At 40.0% G+C, this 25,226-nt stretch overlaps 1 protein-coding gene across 3 annotated transcripts in view; it reads left to right on the forward strand.

Annotated features, from left to right (window-relative positions):
• ASAP1 (ArfGAP with SH3 domain, ankyrin repeat and PH domain 1) overlaps window positions 1-25,226 on the forward strand; it is a 370,981-nt gene that overhangs the window by 244,890 nt on the left and 100,865 nt on the right. For all 3 annotated transcript variants that reach the window (XM_074943850.1, XM_074943849.1, XM_074943852.1), the window contains 2 exons: window positions 6,483-6,583; window positions 10,029-10,098. In XM_074943850.1, the coding sequence (XP_074799951.1) occupies window positions 6,483-6,583; window positions 10,029-10,098 (171 nt within the window). The remainder of the gene's footprint in view (window positions 1-6,482; window positions 6,584-10,028; window positions 10,099-25,226) is intronic.

Consider the following 25,226-nt stretch of genomic DNA (forward strand, 5'->3'; position numbering starts at 1 on the left):
TGCCAGGTCCATTGAGGCCGTTCCCTAAGGACCGTTATGGAGCAGATGGTACTGATCCCAACCACCCCGGAGGTGTATGCAGCCACAAAAGACTTGCTTAGCCTCTTAGTACTGGTATCGCTGGCAGTAGTAGGCCTGCAGCTAGTGCAGTGGCCTGCTTCTCAGACCTCGCATACCAAGATCCTACAGACTTCTAGCCAACCCTCCACAAAAGCCTCTTGTCAAGAGGAAACCATCCCATGATTTCTCTGGTACCACCATACCCAATAAATATTATTTTACAATGATTCAGTTGTTCCATTGTTCTAAAAGCTGGGAATGGGTAACCGGGGGGTGGATCACTTCACAATTACCTGTTCTGTTCACAAAAAGAAAAGGAGGACTTGTGGCACCTTAGAGACTAACAAATTTATTTGAGCATAAGCTTTCGTGAGCTACAGCTCACTTCAACGGATGCATTCAGTGGAAAATACAGTGGGGAGATTTATATACATAGAGAACATGACACAATGGGTGTTACCATACACACTGTAACCAGAGTGATCACTTAAGGTGAGCAATTACCAGCAGGAGAGCGGGGGGGGGGGGGACCTTTTGTAGTGATAATCAAGGTGGGCCATTTCCAGCAGTTGACAAAAACGTCTGAGGAACAGTGGGGGGTGGAGGGGGAATAAACATGGGGAAATAGTTTTACTTTATGTAATGACCCATGCACTCCCAGTCTCTATTCAAGCCTAAGTTAATTGTACCCAGTTTGCAAATTAATTCCAATTCAGCAGTCTCTCGTTGGAGTCCGTTTCTGAAGTTTTTTTGCTGAAGTATTGCCACTTTTAGATCTGTAATCGAGTGACCAGAGAGATTGAAGTGTTCTCCGACTGGTTTATGAATGTTATAATTCTTGACATCTGATTTGTGTCCATTTATTCTTTTACATAGAGACTGTCCAGTTTGACCAATGTACATAGCAGAGGGGCATTGCTGGCACATGATGGCATATATCACATTGGTAGATGTGCAGGTGAACGAGCCTCTCATGGTGTGGCTGATGTGATTAGGCCCTATGATGGTGTCCCCTGAATAGATATGTGGACATAGTTGGCAACGGGCTTTGTTGCAAGGATAGGTTCCTGGGTTAGTGGTTCTGTTGTGTGGTGTGTGGTTGCTGGTGAGTATTTGCTTCAGGTTGGGGGGCTGTCTGTAAGCAAGGACTAGCCTGTCTCCCAAGATTTGTGAGAGTGATGGGTCGTCCTTAGGATAGGTTGTAGATCCTTGATGATGCGTTGGAGAGGTTTTAGTTGGGGGCTGAAGGTGATGGCTAGTGGCGTTCTGTAATTATCTTTGTTGGGCCCGTCCTGTAGTAGGTGACTTCTGGGTACTCTTCTGGCTCTGTCAATTTGTTTCTTCACTTCAGCAGGTGGGTATTGTAGTTGTAAGAATGCTTGATAGAGATCTTGTAGGTGTTTGTCTCTGTCTGAGGGGTTGGAGCAAATGCGGTTGTATCGTAGAGCTTGGCTGTAGACAATGGATCGTGTGGTGTGGTCTGGATGAAAGCTGGAGGCATGTAGGTAGGAATAGCGGTCAGTAGGTTTCCGGTATAGGGTGGTGGTTATGTGACCATCGCTTATTAGCACCGTCGTGTCCGGGAAATGGATCTCTTGTGTGGACTGGTCCAGGCTGAGGTTGATGGTGGGATGGAAATTGTTGAAATCATGGTGGAATTCCTCAAGGGCTTCTTTTCCATGGGTCCAGCTGATGAAGATGTCATCAATGTTCATTCCGTCTGGGGCACCTGGCGTTGGCCACTGTCGGAAGACAGGATACTGGGCTAGATGGACCTTTGGTCTGACCCAGTATGGCTGTTCTTATGTATGTTGCAGTGATGTAAATCTTTGGTGTTGACATATACGAAAATCTTAACTCTGCACACCCAAGGGATACAAGCTTCACATCAGCCCCTGCACCAAACTGCCCCTTCCTGATTCGACATACTGTTGCACCAAATATACTAAATTCTTATCACTTGGAAGTAGTTGCAGAAGAACAGGTTGAGGAAGCAGAATAAAGTTGAAGTGCATCATCTATGATATATAGTAGTTGGAGTAATTTTAAGGTGTATGATTATGGACAGAGTATATATAAAAATTAAGACTTAACTTTTCACTTCCTTGCTTTTGTAGCTTTATTCAGGTATGTTATGACTACATCTAACTGCTTCACAATAAAGTTTTAAAATATTTTAATTACATTAATAAAATAATAGGTTTTTTAAATTGCTTTTACAAAATACAAGTTTTCAGCCAAAAACACTGCATGGTAACTCTTTAAGTAGTTATTCTTCCATAATTAGTTCCAGTGCTATGGAGGACGGGGACAGTTATGAACATTCAAAAATTTATAAAGAGTAGGAGATGCTTAGGTAAAATCTTTAAACTTTTTAGTCACATGAAAATAATTTCTGCTCATTTGAGTAGTTTCATCAGAAATCAATGACATTCTTCACATGAGTAGAGATTACACACATAAATTAATAACTGCATTGTTTTAGTTTATAAATCCCTCTCCACCAAGGAGTTCAAATAGCAGAACAAACAGCTAATATGCAATAAAACTTGAAAGCAGAAGAAAAATTTAAGAACTCTGAGTGACAATGTTATTAGTGAGGTGGGTGAGGTAATATATTTTATTGGACCAACTTCTGTTGGTGAGAGAGACTAGCTTTGGAGCCACAAAGTGCTCTTTGTCAGGTCTGGGAAAGGTACTCAGAGTGTCACAGCTAAATGCAAAGTCAAACAGATAGTTTAGCATACATAGTTAATATTAGGGCTGTCAAGCCATTAAAAAAATTAATCACGATTAATCTCACTGTTAAATGATGATAGAATACCATTTATTTGAATATTTTTGAGTGTTTTCTACATTTTCAAATATACTGATTTCAATTACAAAACAGAATACAAAGTGTACAGGGCTCACTTTACATTTAATTTTGATTACAAGTATTTACACTGTAAAAAAACAGAAGAAATAGTATTTTTCAATTCACCTAATACAAGTACTGTAGTGCAATCTCTTTATCATGAAAGTAGAACTTACAAATGTAGAATTATGTTTAAAAAAAAACTGCATTCAAAAATAAAACAATGTAAAATGTTAGAGCCTGCAAGTCCACTCAGTCCGACTTCTTGTTCAGCCAATCGCTTAGACAACAAGTTCTCAGTTTCTGGTGGCATTGTAAATAAGAAGAGGGTAGCATTATCTCCAGCAAATGTAAACCAACTTGTTTGTCTTAGCGATTGGCTGAACAAGAAGTAGGAAGGAATGGACTTGTAGGCTCTGAAGTTTTACATTGTTTTTGAGGCCAGTTGTGTAACAAAAAAAACTACATGGTATGTTGCACTTTCATGACAAAGAGATTGCACTACAGTACTTGTATGAGGTGAACTGAAAAATACGATTTCTTTTATCAATTTTACATTGCAAATATTTATAATAAAAATAATATACACTTTGATTTCAGGTTTCAGAGTAACAGCCGTGTTAGTCTGTATTCGCAAAAAGAAAAGGAGTACTTGTGGCACCTTAGAGACTAACCAATTTATTTGAGCATGAGCTTTTGTGAGCTACAGCTCACTTCATCCGATGAAGTGAGCTGTAGCTCACGAAAGCTCATGCTCAAATAAATTGGTTAGTCTCTAAGGTGCCACAAGTACTCCTTTTCACTTTGATTTCAATTACAACACAGAATACAATATATATGAAAATGTAGAAAAACATCCAAAATATTTAATAAATTTCAATTGGTATTCTGTTGTTTAACAGTGCGATTAAAACTGCGATTAATCGCAATTAATTTTTTTAATCATGATTCTTTTTTTTTAGTTAATCACATGAGTTAACTGTGATTAATCAACAGCCCTAGTTAGTACATATTCTAAAGGACCATTCAAGGTAAAATGGACTGTTATCACTCCTGTAGTCACAGGACAAAATGGGAGGTTAGTGAGTTACAGATTGTTTTAATAACCCATAAATCCAGTGTCTTTATTAAGACCATGATTTTTAGTGTCTAGAAAAGTTATGAATTTAAGCTCCTAGACTCATCTTTTGAAAGTGTTGCGCGGGTTTCCTTTGAGGATGAGGCCTGATAGGTCAGATATAGAGTGATTGCTTTGTGAAAAGTGTTCACCCACAGGTGATATGGTGTTTTTGTCTTTTATCATTCTCCTGTGTGAGTTCATTTGAGAGCATAGTGATTGTCTGGTTTCAAATTCATAACTTTGCTAGACACTAAAAATCATGTTCTTAATAAAAACGTTGGATTTATAGCTTACTACAAGAGTCTGTAACCCGCTAACCCCCCGTCATGCTGTCTGAAATGGCTCACGACAGTGAGTGTCAACCTCGGGGCAGACAGTCAGAAAGCAGTGCTGACACCCCAAACTGGTGGTATGTTCTAGGATTAGATTTCACCAACTCAGTAACAAATGTGAACTCCTATAACAGTCTTACCATGGAGTCACAGACAGTCTCCTGGTGCACTATCTTGCCACCCAAGCAAGCTGTACTTAGTGATAAATGGTCACTTGCACCATAGATCATAAAATATTCAGGTTGCTCCCAGTCCCAGGAGACCAGTCACTTACCACAGGTCAATTTGTACCTTAGATCTCACACCAAAGACAACACTTGTAGCTAATCCTATAGTAAACTCCTAACTAAGGATTTATTAGCTAGAAAAAAGAAATGACGAGTTATTTACAGGTTAAAGCAGGCAACATGTAATACAAATGAGTTGCAGTCTGTGGTTCCAAAAGGTGACAGAGATATAGTAATCTGTCAGCATTGAATGTCTTCTAGGGCTAACCCAGGTTGATCTTGGAGATATCTGCTTTTTGTTTCCTAGCTTCAGCCCTCTGAGAGTCCAAACAGCAAAGAGTTGAAGAATTTTCATGTCTGCTGTCTTTATTTTCTGCTTTCAGAATTCATGTTGATGAGATGAGCTTCCTTGCACGTAGCACTTTTATTGATGTGAGGAGGCCGTTAGCCAAATCTTTGTATTGTGATGCTTCACAATTGCCTAGTTTTGATAGTCCTCCTTGATGGACAGGGGAAACACTCCTCCTGTCTGAGTTCACAAGTTTAGAGCAGGCATTTTTACAGTTATAAAGCAAAACTTATGTATTGCCTTATAGCATGGGATACAGACATTACAAGTAAGATTAGTGCATGCTGGAACTCACAACCATTTTATAGACTAAACACTAAATACATCCTTACAAGTCTAACACCTATGTTGAACAATACTAACATACAGGTAAGTTGGTCTGGTTTCCAGCTGTGAATGTGTCAGTGCTCAGCTGATGCCTACAGCCTTGGCAAGAGCTGGTCTACCAGCAGCACACCCCTTTTTATCCTGACTACAGAGGTGTTAAAGAGCCACTTCAGCTTGAACTGTCCCTTAGAATATGTGCTATCTGTTCAACCTTGTATTTAAGTGTGAAACTGACCTGAGGAAGAGCTCTATGTATCTAGAAAGCGTATCTCTCTCACCAACAGAAGTTGGTCCAGTAAAAGATACTACCTCGTCCACCTTGTCTCTCTAATATCCATGTACCGACATGGGTACAACAACACTGCATACAACGTTATTAGTATCCTTCCATGTTCCAATTCAATATTAAAAGATATTTTAATTACAAACCACTAAAAGATAAACATGTACAGTATTTTAGCATGCTGTAATGTTACTTGGCAAGCAAAGGCTAATAAGTGTCTAAACAAAGAACTGTGTTGTTTCTTCCTACTAATTAGTGCCATTTGCAAGAATGACTGCTGATTGTCTTTTTAAATGTGGAAGCTGCAGAATATATGTTCAGGAGCACATTATTTTCCAAAATTAATTCTCTTTTTGAATTCTTTGCTTTTTCTTTCCTATGTTGCTTTTGCCTTTCCTGATCGAAGGCTAGGAGAGTAAGTCAATGTTTTAATAAGCCCTTTGTTTTTCTAGTGAATTTGTTGACATTTTTATCACCCTACTTGTTTCTTTCATTAGTTTTTTTAAAATTTATTTGGGAAGATTCCATTTATTAAAAAATATGTACACTATGTGTATTTTTAAACTTAATTAAAATTGAGGATGATTACTGGTGTTGTTTCCTATATAATTGTGCGTGTAAAACTTACTTGCTTTCCTTTAACAATTTATGATGAGCCTTTTTAATTCCTTCATTACCTTGGGGGACACACCTGCATTCTTTATATACTCAAAATTCAGAGTTTTGAATATTACATTACCTGGTCATGTATTTATTGTAGCGTCCATAACTATTTATTAAACTTCTTAGTTGGGATTCCTTGTTTGAAAAATCTGTTATTACGTAAAGTGGGAGGAGGTGGGGAAGGAGAGGTAAACTACGATCAATGTGAGATCTTGTTACATAATGACATTAAAATTTTTGTAATGGTTTTTTCCCCTTCTATAGGATTCCCAGAGCAGGCAAGGAGGATATAGTATGCATCAGCTTCAGGGAAATAAGGAGTATGGAAGCGAGAAGAAGGGTTATCTCTTAAAGAAGAGTGATGGGTATGTAGTTGGAGTATATAATATACTAATATGAATTGTTTTATATAATTGATCACCATCAATATACAGTGTATGCGCTGAATTTTTTGAGTTTGTACATTTTAAAAACATACATGATTAAAAGAATTCTCTTAATTTACTGATTAGAATGCTTGCATATCTCATTTGTGAAGTGCTTATTTTCTCTTTAGACATTGTTAAAACTTAGAATTTATGAAAACTAGTTAGAAATAAAAAGTCAATGTTGTTTGGTATATCAATTCATGTGGTGTGTAACATAGAGACATCTGAATCACACTTCATGGAGATGTGTAAAACTGTGATTAACTTCTGTGTTAAATTTTTATTACTTGTCCCATTGGATGTGCAGAAGATGTTGTTTACTTACCCCATTTGATATCATTTAGTGCTCTTGAAAATCCAGAATTTCTACATTTGAACATAAACTACTAGATTCAGATACTTCTCAATTCATATTATACACAATTTTAACCCTTTTTGAGACATACTTCTCTGGGCCATTTGAATAAAGTTTTCAAAAGCACCTTAGAAACTTAAGAGCCTAAGTCTGTGTTTCAAAAATGACTTCAGTCCTTAGGACCTAGCTCTCTCTGAGAGCTGCTCAATTTTAAAATGGGACTTACGCTCTTAAGTCAGTGAGGCACTTCAGAAAACATTACCCTTTATAAATAAAAATACAATGGTTAAAAATTGAACATTTTGGTATCTAAATGTTTGATTTGAAATTCTTGATTTTCAGGCTCATAGCATTAACTATAAAATAGAATACAATTTATGTATCTGTAGAAAACTGAGAGAATTATAGTAGTTTACAGGCCGAACCTGCAAGCCTATACTCACTCAAGATGTTCCATGGGCTTCAGTTAGCCAACTAATGAAAGGCATATTTAAATGAGCAAGTGTTTGCTAGGTTCAGAGTTTTAATTTGTAATATTTATATTTTATTTACCAAAAAGTTATTACTTCAAGCAATTTGAATGTAGCATTAAGGATGAAAAAATAAAACACTCAAAGATCAGGAAATGCATATCTAACTTTAAAATGTAAGCTTAACTCTTTCTTGCTATGCCAAGACCTTAAAGAGGTTCTCTCTTTGTATTGTTAAGTTATTAAAAATGTTTATTAAATTATAAACTGGAATTTCTTGCAGAATCTTACATACAGGTTTCATGCATATCTTATTTTCTAAGTATCATTAATATCTACAAATAAAGCAATTTAAAAAAAGGTTTAGTAGTTTTAGAATCCTTAACTATTCTGATGTCACCAGTCATTTCACATAGGATATTAAACCAGCTGCAAGAAGATAACTGCACTTTTCTACAGACATGAATAATATTTTAACCAAACCTTTGTGACTTAGAAAAAAATCCAAACTTTAACATTTGAAGTCTGAAAAATAGTCAGACCTGCAGTGTGAAGGTTGTTTAACAACTTGAGTCATTTTTAGTGCTAGGGCATCAGAAAAGTAAATCTTCTAGCACTAAGATTTTAAGATTTTATTATTATGAAAGAACAGTCTGACTTCATTTTGTTACCTACATTCCATCTGGGTGGTTCTTTTGTTAGCTTCACTTATTTTGTGTCTTTGGTGACAAAAAATGCACAGCCACTGTGTGAGAGCTCTGTCAACCAATAATTCTTTTTCTTTTTAATGCTCCAAAATTTTCAGACATTGCTGTCTTCTTCAACATACATAAATTATATAAAACAGATTACAGCAGTCACCTCTTTAACAACTTTTGTATTAGCTGGAAAGATAGGGGAGGAATGGGAAGACAGGCCAGAATTACATATTAGTGTAATGACAGGTTTCAGAGTAGCAGCCGTGGTAGTCTGTATTCGCAAAAACAAAAGGAGTACTTGTGGCACTGAATGCATCCGATGAAGTGAGCTGTAGCTCACGAAAGCGCATGCTCAAATAAATTTGTTAGTCTCTAAGGTGCCACAAGTACTCCTTTTCATATTAGTGTAATCTATTCATTGAAAAAATGGAACATTGTGTGGTCAGGCAAAATGTTAAATGTGAAATCATAATCCAGATTCTTTATTGCCAGTGTTTTCTGTCTGTAGATGCCAGACTTCTTCCCAAAGATAACATACATTGGTGCCCTAGATATTAGAGAAGTGAAGTCATTAAAAGACCAGTCCAGTCTGTAGTTCATTTACTCCCTATTAATCTAGTAGCACATCAGGAACAGGAGTTACATCAATCAAGTGAGGGCAATGTAGATAAAAGCAGGTAGGAAAGTCTGCAATACTGTCCCAGTGCTCTTGAATGAGGTATTAGTGCTGATGAAAGTTCAGGGACCACTTGGTTTTCCTCTTCTATATAGTGATTTAAAGTATGAATAAAAATAAAAGCCTCAGTAGTGAAAAAAGTAGAAGCTGAACAGCATCTCTTCTTCAGGGAACATAGAGTGAAGATAGCCAACTAACACAGCTTTTATACAGAAATGTGTTGATGGGAGAGGATCCAATTTTCTGCTTTGAACCTTCGTAGAACAAATTTAAATAATTGTTTTCTGTCTCTGAAAAATATTAAATACACAGCATCAAAACTGCATAGCCTTAAGATAATTGGTACTAGAGTGGAGGTTTTTCCTGCTCCCCATCCCATATAAGAGATGAGGAAGAGTTGGAGAATAGGATTCGTATAAGCATAATCTATTGAACTGGGAATTTAACTCAGAGAAATCCTAAAAACATTGATTAGAATCCTACTGTAGTTCTATTTTAATCAGTTTAAAGTACTTTATAGGCTTAGAAGCATGGGGACTACATGAATGATCAGACAGAGTGATAAGCCTTTTAATGTACAAACACCTTTTTCAAAGAGAATTTAATTTATGACCTTTCAATCAGAGATAAATCAGGGACATGAATTGTTAACTTTGTGGTGGATACAGTTATACATTTTTTTTGTTTGTTTTAAAACGTGGAGACATAAATGAAAAATTTCAGTTAAGCCAAATCAGGTTTGGATTATGTCACTTTTTTATTATTTTACATGAAGAATTCTCCTCACCTGGTTAGAAAAGTGAAATTAGGTGTTTTATTTAAAAGCTTCCATCTATTAAACTAATGCAGTTAATGTAATAAAGCATAAAGAGTAGTGATAACATTGTCAAAAGTGAATTAGGTACTTAGGCACCTAAGTTTAATTGAAAATCAGTGGGACTTGAGCTCCTAAGGGCTGAAGACTCTTTTGAAAATGGGAATTAAGCACTTTTGAAAATTTTACCTAACTCAGTTGGTTTGATGGAGAGTGTGTTGGCTTGCTAATCTATTTTAAATGTAAACAGAATGATAAACGTGTTTATTATCTTTAACTTCTGTTTGTCCTCCAAGTTTGTTGTACAGACAAACTAAAAGGAGCAGTAATTATGTTTGGTTCTTGATATATTGTCCTGTTATTTTTTAGGCTAAGGAAAGTGTGGCAGAGAAGAAAGTGCACTGTCAAAAATGGAATTCTTACCATATCACATGCAACAGTAAGTTGACTTTTTTATACTCCATTACTGCCATAGTGAATTCAATGAACTCAATTCCTGTGAATCTATTGACTGAATTAATATAGATCTGTTATGTGACTATTTAAAGTATGGTGAATAAATACCTCTTCTACCTAGATAATTTAATGCCTGTTCACTTATTTGTGAAAAATTGAAAACCATTCAGTTAAGCAAAATAAATGAAAACATAAAAGATTGATTGAATGGTAACATATAATTAATATTCTATATTGTGTATAATAAAAAATCTAGCATGAAGTAGGTTTTTTGTTATATTTGTTCTTTTGTACACACTGACTTCCAAAGTAAATGCTGAACTGTTTTAGGCTGCCGGAGCCTGTTAAGATTTTACCGTGATTTACATTAAACAGCTTGTTGTTAGAGCTAATTCAATATTAAAAATGTATTTGTGAATAATGTATTTGGCAAGTGACAAAATTTGTTGGAGAAATTATTCACAATGAATAAGTCATCTAGTTTTACTTTGTTATAAATGTTGCTAACTTCCAGGTTTGAGGCATCTAGCTGTTGCTGGGACTCGATGGGAACAACTGAAATCAATAGACAATATTAAAGAGCACATCTTATTCTTTGCACATTAATAGTAGTAAAATTTGCCCCACAAACTGCAATTTTTTACTTCTTTTATAAATAAAATTAGACCATATAAATAGTATCACATTGTTTTGCCTATCTAGCCATTGGAATAGAGCTGTTGCCAAGTGTTCAGAGCTTATGTTACATATGAATGGGGTGCAACAGTCTGATTAATGTATTGATTTAGTAAACACTTTCATCTGTTCTGGAGATTTAGGAAAGATTCCCATTGCTTTCAATGGACTTTAGGATGTGGCCCTTAAATATCTTGTGCCGAATAATGTTAGTCCATGGGCAGTTACAACAGATTAACTAAGAAAATGTTTTCCTTGGCAAGTGAATTGGCGTTTAATACATTTATACTGAGGTGCTAATACTAATTTAAAAATATTTTAATAGAACATTCGTACCCAGTTTTAACAGCTGGAATCACATCCTCAATTGCTTTCGTGAATTACATGTTCATCTTACCTATGATTATTGTAATTAAGTATCAGCCAGATCAGTTATGTTCTTGGCTGAACTATTTTTTCCTTCTCCCATAGGCTGCTACATAAAAATATTTTCTTCACTTTTTGTGTTCAGGTAGCAAGTGGGGATGCTGCTCAGACTTCTGTGCAACATTAGTCAAACTCCATAAAGGAGGCAAAGTTTGTCTTCGGATCTCACTCTGGATATACAAATGAGTCTATAATTTGATCTATAAGCTTGAACTTCTTCCATCCACTTTGGGCAATGATCTCATCACATAGCTTAAATTAGGCAGGTTGAGGCCTGATTGGTATTTGCATGGGTGCTCAGCTAGAATGGTGGTATGATGTGAGAACTTCAGTAGAACAAAAGACGATGATGATGCAAGATGCCTTATAGTGATAGATCCAGAGAGTTCAAACTGTTTAGCTTAACAAAGAGAATATTAAGGGGTGACTTAATTACAGTCTATAAGTATTTACATGGGAAACAAATATTTAATAATGGGCTCTTCAATCTATCAGAGAAAGGTACTACACAATCCTGTGGCTAGAAGTTGAAGTTAGACAAATTCAGACTAAAAAAAAGGCATAATTTTTAAATGTTAATTAACAATTAGAACAGTTTACCAATGGTTGTGGTGGATTCTCCATCACTGATAATTTTTAAATCGAAGTTGGATGTTTTTCTAACAAATATGCTCTAGGAATTATTTTGGAGAAGTTCTATGTTCTGTGTTATACAGGAGGTCAGACTAGATGATCACAATAGTTCCTACTGGCCTTTGAATCTATGAATTTGGTGTTGCTGAAACAGATGGTGACACTTTTCCCTGTAAGCCAGTGTTAAGTTTATAATGCATTGTGCTGGTGGAGGTGCCATCTATCAGATGAGGTGTAAAACCTGGTCTTTACCACTTCAGGTAACTACAGATTCCAGTTCTTTCACAAGTATTGGAAGGGGTGTTATTGTGACTTTTAATAATTTCCAGTTGGCTAATTTCATTCTTCCTACGCAAAAACACCTTAAAGATATTTTTTTGCTTTACTGAAGTGGAGAGTTGTTGTATGCTGTGAAATGACTGGTATCTTCTACCTCAGTGATGGTAGCATTTGACCAGTGGATGAAGTGAGATGTGTGAGTTTTAATTCATAAAATCAATTTGTAAATGTTGTAAAGGGCTTTGTAAGACAGATTCAATTAGTTATTATTTATTATTATAATATACCACCATTCTCGAGATTAATATCATCTTGGCAAATGACATATAATACAGGATTGGTGTTCCAATGTTGGTATAGGTTCATACGCTGGTATTACTTGTACTGGCATTGCTGAAAACTTGTCAAAACTCACATTGCTACTGGCACAGTGTATCTTCACCAGTACCCCTGCTAACTCAGCAAGTTACAGAGACTCCTTTACGCTTATCTAAATTACAGTAGTTCCATCATAGCTCCTGAAAGGGAAATCTCTACAGGAGCTTCAGTGCCTTCTCCTGATTTTGCAAGTTTTTATTTGATAATTAAGCAACAGGATAAAAATTGATTGCGAACACTAACTTAAGAGAAATATGTTATGATTATCTTTCGGGACGAAAAGCACAAAAGAATGCCTGATTCATATTCAGGTAAGAATATCAGTCTGTTCATTTACCCTCCTGTGTTTGCTTAGTTATAGGGTCTGTTTTATATAGATGAATAAATAACAGGATGACAAATGATTTCTCAGAATTCCTCACAATGAACAATTACAATTATCTGTCACGAAGGACATTATTTGCAAGGAGTTTTTCTTCAGTGAACCAGTTCTCAAATCCTTCCAAAAAATTGTTAGTTACTCTTGGTGAAATAGGTATAAAGACCAAAAACTGATCACAATAATTTGGATTGCAGCTTGGGTGTGAATTAAGCCTACGTTTACTGCTCGGTATTTGATTTCAAACTGCCCCCCCCCCATATCTGATCCAGAGTAGTTTTTTCAGGAGTTGTTTGACTTAAGGCTTACAGTTGACCTAAGGACAAAGTTAGTTCCAGTACAATGTTAAATCTGATGTCTGATCACAACTCATATTGAGTAGTCCACAGCAAATTCCCTTATTGCTGTTCTAGAGAAATTTAAATTCTCTAGCTTCCATATTTTGGAAGATTTCACTCTTACAAAATCTGTAAACTTTCTCTCAAGGTGTGTGAAAACGTTAGAACAAACTAAGTTCTGATTCATAAGTGATAACTGTAATCCACGTAAAACATAAAAAGCCTTCCCAGACTAAGCATTAAGAAACCTTCTTCAGGTTTATCTACTTTTATTGGTTAAGATTAGGCTGTTACTCAGATTCTAACTAGCTAACTTACCAGGAGACTCAGTTTGCTAAAGTGATAAGTGCCTGCCATGCTGAACTTCAATTGTAATACATATAGAGATCAAGAACTGATTGACTTGTCCTTCTTAATCTTTATACTTTTAAAATTGTATTCCTAGTGGTCATCACCTCCTTTAGTTGAGATAGCAAGTTGCAAAATTTGACAGCTGACATCTTTCCTTTCAAAGACATGAAGACAAGATAGTTAATGTTCTTGCTTTGAGATCTTCCCCAAAATACTATATTCTACAGATTTCATATAAACCAAGAGAGTTCTGTGCCTGTGCTTGTCGTCCCTCCAGTCACTCCCTCCTGCCAGTCTCAGTAAACCTAAGATGGCTTTTCCCCTGCAAAGACTCAAATATTGGTCCCTCCGACTTGAAATTGTAGAAAACTAAAATTGCAATAAGGTCAAAATGCTATGAGATTTCTTTTACATATAATATTTTTTGTATAACTTGTTTTCATGAGATAATGGCAGCAATCAATTATAAAAGTTAGGTTACTATTTTTACAGCATCCAAAAACATGCTCGGTGCTTTACAGTACAATAAAGTTATGATATGATGAGACATGAAAGGAAACAAAGTGAGGAAGACAAATATTACAGCATTAAGAAAACTTCAGGCCTGTGCATATACATGACTTGGTGATTAGTTTTTTGTTCAGCTCTGCTAAACTAGAATTTTTTCCTTAATAAGGGATGGTGCAGAGGCTGTCCTACTTTAGCTGGTTCTCCAGTTCCACCTGGAACGCAGACCACTCACTTCCTGTAGCAGTAAGGTGTGTCTGTAATTGACAGCACTGAAGACTGAAGCCGTGTACTCTACAGAATAGAAGCATCATGTAGAAAAGCAGCATAAGCTTTCCCTGCTGATTACTGCATCAGTCCTGACCTAGAAGGATTATCTCTAGGGATAAGAAGATAGCTCAGTCTCCAAGCCTATCCTAAGCTTGGTCTCTCTGCTGTGTCTGGCAACAAAGATGTCATTTATGGTGCTGGCTTTTGTGATCTAGACACCTATGCATTTCAGTGGCATCATAAAAATCCTCTACATTGGGAGGATAATTAAATTATCCCCATTAAAAGTTCAAACTTGTTGAAATCAGATAAAGAAGCCAAAGCTGTCAGAAGAACAAATATAGTTAGCTGTATGGGTAATGCAGTTTGTTTTCTTTTTCAGGAGTATCTAAGCAAAACAAATTTTTTTTTTCAAGTTTCATTTTTTCTCAGGGCAGTCAGTTCCTTGTAGTTACTAGTCTAGTTATGTCATAACCCAAGGGTTTATCAGAAGACATAGAAATATCAAATACATTCAGTGATTATTTCATTCTCAGCAGAAAGTATGAATGATCCATTGTTTCTCTTTCCCGCGTACTGTATTTAAATGTTTAGTACACACCAACTTTTCAACATACTTTTTTCTGGGCATGTAATATGCATAGGAATGCCTTCCCCCCCCCCCCCCCCACCTTAGTTGACTTTCATGAGTCAAATTAAAAATGTAATCTATAACCAAAAAGAGAAGGCATTAAATCTTGTGAAGCCTGTCAGTTTTAGAGGCTGAAAGAAAGGTAAAGCAATAAAATTTATCCTTTTGGCCATTTTTCTTGAACTAATATGTGAGACATTCCATTTAAGAGTGAAAACCAAGCCAAAGAATCCTTTTTATATCATGTATGCTCCAGTTTGCCTGTTTTGGCCAGGTCTTCTCCATTTTCTGGAGTACAGTGCAGGGCATCTGTCTTGGTTTTAAAATAAAATTAAAAATTGGCCTCCCACCGCTAGGGGCTGCAGTACTGTTGAATGGGTTGGAAGTATGATTGTTCTTCTTCTGTGCAGCTGCCCAGTGGAGCAGAAGCAAAAAGAATGACCACGGAACTGGCAAAAGCCGCTCCTGTCTCAACAGTCCCAACCTTCCACATTAATGTTTTGTGAGTGATTTGGGGTGGTCTCTCTTTCATACACATTTCAGGTATCTCAGGGCTGACTGGGACACATGGATTTCAGGGGAAGGGAAGCAGGCACAAGTAACCTGGTGAGAGAGGAAAACCGCAAACTCTTCCCACTTTGAGACTGGAGGAGCTTTCTTCCTGCAGGATCCTCCTCCACACTGGAAATTGGAAGGCCAAGCACAATCTGAACTTCTCTTCATATGTTGAGAGGTGCCCACTAGAGAATCCTGGATGGGGCTGCAGAGATGGTAGTAGATGAAAGACACAAAGGTGGAGGAAGCTTCATACTACTTCTTCTAGTAGTGTCCCTATGGGTGCTCCACTGTAGGTGTATGTGTGCCCCTGCACCTCTAATTGGAGATTTTTGGTAGTAATGTTCTGTTGAGCCTTTGTGCATGTGCCCTCCCTCCCTCGTGGTCTGCCTGGAGGCTATTTAGCACTGCAGGGCGAACCTCACTTCCTTCTCTACTGCCTTTGGCCTCAGATGGAATGAACAGTTGTCCCTTCCTTATCTGTGTCATTAGCATAAATAGTGTTTGTTTTGTTACCTTTGTTCTCCTTAAAAGTAGTTAGGCTAGTGTGTGTTTATTTTATTTTATTCCTTTGGGTTAAAAAAAAAAGAGAGAGAGAAAGGAAAAGAACTTCAGTTTCCTACCCTGTCTGGGGGCATTCCCCCTGCCCCCCAGGCATCTAGTAGACTCATAATTTTTTATTTTCAGGTTTGTTTGTTTTTTTAAATAAAGACCATGTTCTTCTGCATTCCTCCCTGCTAGAGGATGACAACCCCCTGCCCAGGGGCATGCCTGGCTCTCTCCGCTCCAAGCGGTGCCTCTCCTGCCAGGAGTCAGTTCCTGTAATGGCCAGACACACTCACTGTGCCTAGGAGAGCCTCACAGAAGTGTTTTATCGGCCACAGCTAAAACGGCAGTCCCACAAGAGCTGGAAGCTGAAGTTAAAACTCCTCCATATGGAGAAAACAGGGGACTCCAGTGAGTGCTGACCCTGGATCATCCCTGGAACTTCAAAAGGGGTCGAGTGGTGAAGAGGAAAGAAGAAGGGAGGGGAGCCACCAGCAGACTCCCCCTGGAAGAGCTCATAAAAAGAGCTCCTCCGAGCAACTGGCCAGCCAGAGGGGTTCCAGTGTGGCCATCTCGGCACCAATCCAAACACATGCATTCTGAGTAGCTGGCCAGCCAGTGGAGCTCCCCAGAGTAGCCACCTCAGTAGGACCTGTGGCACCCTCCACACTGCAGCTCTGAAGCAGGCACCCGAGACAGGGTCTCCTGCTGTGAGCTCTGCCCTGCTGTGAGCTCTGCTGCAGCACCATCCCCAGGGCACCGCACCGTTCCAGAGATGCCAGGGGCTTCCACAGTCAGTACTCCCCCGAAGGAGCGGGGACAGTTACGTACTATCTCTAAAAGAGCGGCACAGAGAAACCCTTTGGTACCAGGTGCAACAAAACTCCTATCTAGGAAGTGTTCTGCACCTTCCCAACCATCGATACTGACAGCATACTACAGACACTCCTCTGTGGTACCACGGGAGCCCCTGGTAACACACATGCTCTGGTACTCCGGAGATCTGTGGCCTCACTACCCAGGGAGAGACAATTACCGTACCATCTCTAAAATAGTGGCACCAACAAACTTTCTGTACTGGGCACAACAAAACTCTCATTTAGGGAGTGCTTTGCCCAACTATCGGTACTGACAATGTACCGTGGACGCTCCTCTGTGGTACCAAATGAACCCATGGTACTGCATGAGCTCTGGTACCCTGGAGACCTGATGATTGGGGAAGAATCGCAATCTCCATTACTTGGTATCAGGACACTGGTATCGAGAACATCCCCCCACCCAGAATCGCTCTTGACACCAGGCTGTATACTGCCAATACCCCAGTCAGTGCCACCCTTACCCACGGAAGAATCTGACACTGGTCAGGAGGAGATAATATCCCTGGCCCTCATCGTGGCCCACTGTCACACTACAAGGGTCCTCCCCAATTCCATCAAGCCAACTTTCAATTGTGGTACGGGCCCCCTGAGGTAAGCCCACCACCCATGCCTGCCTTCTTCCCTCGCCCCCCCCCAACGCCATATTGTAATTTTTGGGCGACTTACACATACACGTCGCGACCATCCCAAGTGACTCTCAGGGAGAGTCCACCAGATGGTTTGCTACAGCCTGGCTGTCCAGAGCACCTGAGTCAGCACAGGAGGAAGCTTTTCCAGAACAGGAAAAAGAACCTGAAGAGGAAGCTACCCCTCCAGCACACTTCTCCTCATCTCTCCCAGATGAGGCTGTGCTGCCCACCCCTCATCACTAGATGAAGATTTTAAGAACTTTCTGGATGTTACCAAGAGGGTGGCAGACAAGCTGCAGATTCCCCTGCAGGAGGTGGCAGATACACATCACAAGTTCGTGGAAATTTTGCACACCACCTTCTCATCTAGAATTGTCCTCCCAATTAAAGAGGCGATTCTAAATCCTACCAAAGTCATCTGGCAGACACCAGCCACCATCGCACCATCCAGCAACAGAGTATAAACAAACAAACAAAAAACCTACATCTCTACCCAAAGAGGCCGACTTTGTTTTCAACATCCACAACCCAACTCCATCATAGTGGATATGGTTAATGCATGAAGGAAGCAATGATGCCAAGTTAGCTCCATACGATCAGGCAAGATGGTGTATTCATCGACAACATTACAGTTTAGAGTCATAAATTACCAAACTGTGACGGCCAATTACAATTTTATTAATTATGGGAAACCCAATGTGTTTCTGGAACATTATTGGGAACACAAAAAGAACAGATTCAGACCATTCTTAGAATGGTCAATTAATAGCCAGACTGGTCCTAGAGACAGCACTGGATGTAGCTGTTACAGCTGCCCGCCCAGTCTCCATGACAGTGGTACTGAGGTGGGTTGCGTTGTTTTGTTTTGGTTTTTTTGGCTACATCTCTCTAGATTGTCCAAAGAGCTACAGACTTCCAGTTTGAAGGGCCAAACTCTTTGCGGAGAAGACAGATTTTCTCTCCACATCCTGAAGGATTCTTAGACCATGTTACACTCCTTAGGAATCTACACTGTGGGACAGAAGAGAAGTTATACCTCTCAGCCACACCACAGGTCACAATCTTCTCAATACCCAACATCTCAGTGCTGTTATGAGCCACAGTGTAAGAGGACCAGGACTCAAAAGTGGGAACAGTCTGCACCCCAGTCCGTGACCTCTCAAACTGTCTCTTATAAGCACTTCTGATGAGCTGGTCGAGGGCCTGAACAATGATACCTTACAGCATCAGCTGCCATCTATACACCTGTCACACCACTCAGAAGTCACCTTGTCCTCCTTCACAGCAGTTAGGACCAGCTCTAAAGCAAGGAGATTGATTTCTGGCCCTGAACCTACAGGGTGCCTACTTCCATATCTCAATACAACCATCGTACAGGAGATTTCCTACTGTTTACCTTTGGGGCAGGATCATTTTCACAGGGTATTCTCCAAGGTTCTCTTCATTGTAGCAGCATACTAACCCCGGTACAGACACTAGACTATCAGCACCAACCTTGATGCAGTACAAACGAGAGCATTCGTCTCGCTACTCACATTCACCAACCTGGAACACATGTCTCCCTAATATGCTGGGGAGATCACCTACACAGCCACAAGGTTCAAGACAAATGGCCTTCCACAGAAATGACCTCACATATAACCTTTTTGGGGCTAAGGGCTGTCAGGAGTACCTATGCACACTTTCTGCCTTTCATCAAAAACAACACACAAAGGTCATGATGGACTTAATGTGATGTGTATGTTTTGTATAAACTGCCAAGGAGCTGCCAGATCTCCCTCCCTCTACAAGACAGCACTCAAACTTTGGAATTGATGCGCCCATCACAATGTACTCATCTCAGCTGTCTATCTACCAGGGATACAGAACGTTACAGCCGACAGTCTCAGTTGCAATTTTCTCACGACAATGAGTGTGTACTGAATTCAGAGGTGCTTCAAGATATATCCACTCTTTGGGGAACCCTGACTATGGATCTCTTCGTTACTTAATGGAACAAGAAAGGTCCTTGTTACTGCTCCAGGACCGGCCTGGGGAAACATTCACTGGCAGTTGCTCTCATCTTCCCACAGGACAGGGCCCACTTGTATGTCTTTTCCCAGTTTCCTACTCTATCCAAGATTCTGTTGAAAATTCAACGAGACAAAGCGAGAGTTATTCTGATTGCCCCTCTTGACCATGATAACTCTGGCTCCCTTACCTGACACAGATGGCAATATGCCCTCCGGTTTCTCTTCAGCCCATTCCTCACCTGCTCTCTCAAAACAATGGGCTGACCTTTCACCCCAACCCGCGGGTCCTCCACCTCCAGGCTTGGCTCCTTCTTAGTTCCAAGGCTTAGAGGCAGAATGCTTTGACGAGCTGAAAGATGTGTTGCAACACAACAAAAAGTTGGGCACTTGACATACTTATCTACAAAATGGAAACGACTCCAAGTTTTTGTCATTTGAGACACACAGACCCAACCTCATCTTTCCTCCCTCTGATTTTGCACTACATTTTAAACTCTCACTCAGCTCTCTTAAGGTTCATCTTGCGGCAAAATTGGCTTCCCACTTGGTATTTGCTCACCCACTAATGCATAGATTCTTTAAGGGCACTGGGAATCTCTTCCCGTATGTGACACCACCCTGGGACACTCCAGCCTGGGACTTTAACCTAGTTCTCAGGGCTTTGGCTAGACCTCCCTTTGAGTCCAGGGCAACTTGTTCTCTCTTACACCTGTCCATGAAGACAGCATTACTAATTGCCATCACCTCAGGTAGGCACATAGGAGAAATAGCGGCCCTGATGGCACATCCATCGTTCACGGCCTTTTTTTTTTTTAAAGACAGAGTAACTCTAAGGCCATATCCCAAGTTTCTCCCTACTTTCTCTGCACTTTCCATATGAATCAACAGATCCATCTCCCTGTTTTTTCCCAAAACCACATTGTGACAACTGGGAGATAATTGTGCATATGCTAGATATTGGAAGGACATTAGCATTCTACGTGGACAGGACTAAGGACTTCAGGAAATCCCCTAAACTCTTCCTTTTGTCCACAGAAAGATCCAAAAGCTCTGTGATATCAGCTCAGAGACTATGCAATTGGGTCTCTAGTTGCATTAATCACTTATCAAGGGCTCAATTTGCTTCCGTCCAGCGTCCATACTCGCTCCACGAGGTCAGTTTCTACCTCAATCACATTCCTTAGGGATACCCCTATCTCAGCAATCTGTAGAGCAACAACTTGGGCCTCTGCCCATACTTTTGCAGAACATTATGCGATCACTGAAGATTTGGCCGCTGACACCATCTTCAACTCCATAGTACTCTCTGTAGTAAAAGACTCCACTCTGAAGTCCCAGCCTCCAGTATTGGGTACTGCTCAGGAGTCACCTACAGTGGAGCACCCATAGGGACGCTACTTGAAGAAGAAGATGAAGTTACTCACCTTGTGCAGTAACGATGGTTCTTCGAGATGTGTGTCCCTATGGGTGCTCCACAACCCACCCTCCTCCCCTCTACTTCAGAGTTCTCTATAGGGCTCTGCGGTAGAGAAGGAAGTGAGAGGGGTTCGCCCGTGCAGTGCTAAATAGCCTCGAGGCAGACCACGAGGGAGGGGAGGGCACATGCGCAGGCTCACCGGGACACTTCTACCGAAAATCTCCGATTAGAGGCACAGGGGCACACATGCACCCATAGGGGGACACATCTCAAAGAACCATTGTTACTGCACAAGGTGAGTAACTTCCTCTTCCTCCTCTCCTACATTCCCAGGAGTGGCTGGGAGAGTGGGGAGCCAAATTCTTACCGTATGAAGGAAGGAAGCAAGAAAGCATGACATGCCCACTAAAGATACCCAGGAGCTATGGATGTGCCATCCTCCCCTGAAATTCTAGGGCTGGCCCGCATAATTTCCCTCTTCCCCCCAAAAGATGCCATTGAGAGGAGATAGCTGCCCACTGGCTTCCTTTCACCCAAGAAAATTGAAGGTAAGGAACACCTTTTGAGGATAGAAGTTTGTCTGGAGACATAGGAATGTGGGTCATTGTGGGGCAAAGTTTGTTAGGGTCAAGTAAGAATCCAAACTTTTTGGATGTCTGTCCAAATCCCAAAGCTTTAGAGGCCCTAATAACTTACATATAAAATATTGGGTAGGATTTTGAAAGGGTTTAAAGTTTATATAACACTTTGGAATCCATATCACTGTGAAAATATAAAACTTGATTATCACAGAATATTCATGGCTTTTGTTTTGCCATTTAGCATGTGTTTTGCTCAAGGGAGATAACTAAAATTGTGGTATTGCAGGTCCAGACTGAGATGCATTGCCAGAGATTTGAGAGACGGTTGCACTGTGTTTGCCTCTAAGTCTGGATATAGTGATGATATCAATTAGATTGCAAGCTGTCTGTGAGATTGCAAGCTCTTTGTGGCAGGAATAGTCTTCTCAGTGTATAACTGCACATCACTTAATACAGTGAGGCCCTGATCTGATCGAAGAGTCTAGTTGATACCGCAATACAAGTTATAAATGCCAGGTTTTTTCATCTATTGTAAATTTCCAACCCTATCCCTAAAAATGCAGATAAGCCAGTCTGATAGCACAGAGCATGGAGCTACCATTCAAGACATCTGTGTTCAGTGAGACACTTGGGAATTCAGACTCTGTACCCCTGTCAAAACCAGAGACTTTTTGATCAATGTCCAGGGTAAGATGCCAGCTCTCTTATTACCTAGTTATTTCTTGCTGTCTGTTACATAGAGCAAGATTCTTATTATGCTGGTCACTTCCTATGTAAAGTGAGTTAGCTGGATAGGGATAGATGAGCTGCCAAATAAATCTTAAAACGAAGGCTTTTAGAGTAGCTGCAAGGAAGCAAAGTTTGGGACGTTGCCAGGAAATAGCTTGTTTCTTCTTTGAGTGCTTGCTCATGTCGAGTCTATTCTAGGTGTGCACAGTAGGTCACTGGAGATTTTTGTCTTAGCGCTATCCATAGGGTCGGCAGTGGCACTCCCTTGAGTGTCGCACTCATGTGTTGGTATATCAGGCACTGCTGGCCCTATGCCCTCTCAGTTCCTTCTGACCACCTGTGGTGGTTAGTTGGAGAGCATTTCCTGGCATAGCAAGATCTAGCTGTTTCGTCTCTTCTGACGTTGAGCCTTAGGGCCTTGTAAACAGCAGTTTATAGTAGTTAGTGTTAAGTAGTTGGTAAGTATAGTTGGGAGTTAGAATCTCAATGGGAACTTCGCCCCAGGTGGGGCATGCCCCAGTCTCCGGAGTTTAAGCTCTATGCGGACTGTAACAGGCCTTTGCCTGTAAGTGACCCCCACAGCACCTGCTGCAAGTGCTTGGGGAATCCCATGTGAAGGACAAGTGTTGTATTTGTAAAAATTTTCAACCCAGCACTCAGAGCGGGATATTCATTTGCGGGCTCTCCTCATTGGAGGCTGCCCTTCGTCCAGCTTCCAAATTGTCCTGCCAAGAATCACCTCGTGCCTCGCCCTCTGGCACCCCTGGTACTTCTCATGTCAAATGAGGAACGTGGGCTACTCACTCTGGATTTCAGGAGGGTGCTGGCCTTCTACATAGATAGAACAAAACCGTTCCATAAGTCAATGTAGTTGTTCATTGCAGTGGCAGACAGAATGAAAGGTCGTCCAGTGTCTGCTCAGAGGGTTTCGTCCTGGATCACGGCCTGCATCCACTATTGCTATGAGCTGGCAAAGGTACCTCCGGCAGCAATTGTGATGGCACACTCGACTAGGGCACAAGCGTCATCAGTAGCCTTCCTGGCACAGGTACCAATCCAAGAGATCTGTAGGGCCGCTACCTGGTCATCTGTCGACATGTTCACATCTCATTATGCGCTTACCCAGCAAACTCGAGGCAATGCTGGCCTTGGCAGAGCAATGCTGCAAGCGGCAAGACCGTGAACTAAGCCCACTTCCATTGATGCTGCTTGTAAGTCACCTAGAATAGAAGCGACATGAGCAACCATTCGAAGAAGAAAAAATGGTTACCTACCTTTCGTAACTGTTGTTTGAGATGTGTTGTTCATGTTCATTCCATTATCTGCCCTCCTGCCTCTCTGTCGGAGTTGCTGGCAAGAAGGAACTGAGAGGGCTTAGGGTAATGCTCCTGATATACCGACGCAAGAGCGCAGCACCCAAGGGGGCACCCCAGCTGGCTCTACGGATACCACTAAGGCAAAAATCTCAGATGACCGTGCACATGGGCATGGGCACACCTAGAATGGAATGGACATGAGCAACACATCTCGAAGAACAATGGTTATGAAAGGTAGGTAACCATTTTTTTTTAAAAGAGGATTAAAAATGAAAGGAGATCTCAAATTTAGAGGCCAAGTGTGTAAGGATTTAGGCTAACGTTTAAAGTCCTAGTGCAGTGATACTCAGACCTCAGTGGTTTGGGAGCCAAATTAGCAATCAACATTACCCAAAAGAGCCACAGTAGTGTGAATTCATTGTTTCATTTACTATAGTACTATATATTCATATTTAAACAGTATTACAAGGAAAATATTTAGTTTATATATATGTGTGTAAATAAATTCGTAAATATATAAATTCTCATAGTAAAATGACTGACCAAGTATTATTATTTTATCAACTATAATTGGTTAATAACATAGGAAAAGCATCCTGATTGGTTAATAATTAAATCACTCTGTGTTTTAATATCACATCCTGCAAAAAGCCACAGGAGACGCTTTAAAGAGCCACTTGCAGCTCCGAAGCCTCAATCTAAGTATCACTGTCTTAGTGTGTACTTCTCTTAGTAGAGAATGTGTCATTTTTATCTAAATCAGATTTTAACAGATTTTTTTTTAATTAAAAAAAAATCTTGCAGGAGTTCACTAGTAGTTTTACTGTAGTCTAGCAAAAAGAAAAGGAGTACTTGTAATTTATTTGAGCATAAGCTTTCGTGAGCTACAGCTCACTTCACGAAAGCTTATGCTCAAATAAATTTGTTAGTCTCTAAGGTGCCACAAGTACTCCTTTTCTTTTTGCGGTTACAGACTAACACGGCTGCTACTCTGAAACCTGTAGTCTAGCAGTTTAATGGGCTAAACCCAGGACACGCACAAAATTAAAACTGCAGATCACTTCTTCATAAATTCTATAAATTTAGCACTCATGAAGTCATGTCTGACTGACATCCTCTGAAGTCCTCTTGTTGTATCTAGCAGAATTAGCACTTTACATTTTAACACTTGCAGATGAAGTACAATCTAATAAATATGCTTTGTTGCTGTAATTTGCATTTGGTGGGTAAGGCGCTGGCCTCAGTCAGAACACCTGGTTGTACTGCAAGCGCTGCCACTGACATCTTGTGTGATCTTGGGGATATCTCTTAATTCCTTCTCACCATCTATTGCTATGAGACAGAACTTGGCAATGTCCAAGCTTCTCACTCAAAATACTTCAGGTTATTGTAACATTCATACATTTGCATTTCAGTTAATAGATTGTTCAAAACAGCTTTAAAAACAGGATTTATGGCAGAGGTTTAGATGTCCTATACTGTGCTGCTGTTTCTGGTTCTCCTAGGATACCTCCTCTTTTTGTTGTTGTTCAAGTGCTTGTCCATATATATTGCACTGTTGGTGCACATGCACCATGCACT

The sequence above is a fragment of the Natator depressus genome, chromosome 2, assembly GCF_965152275.1.
Source record: "Natator depressus isolate rNatDep1 chromosome 2, rNatDep2.hap1, whole genome shotgun sequence".
Lineage (NCBI taxonomy): Eukaryota > Metazoa > Chordata > Testudines > Cheloniidae > Natator > Natator depressus.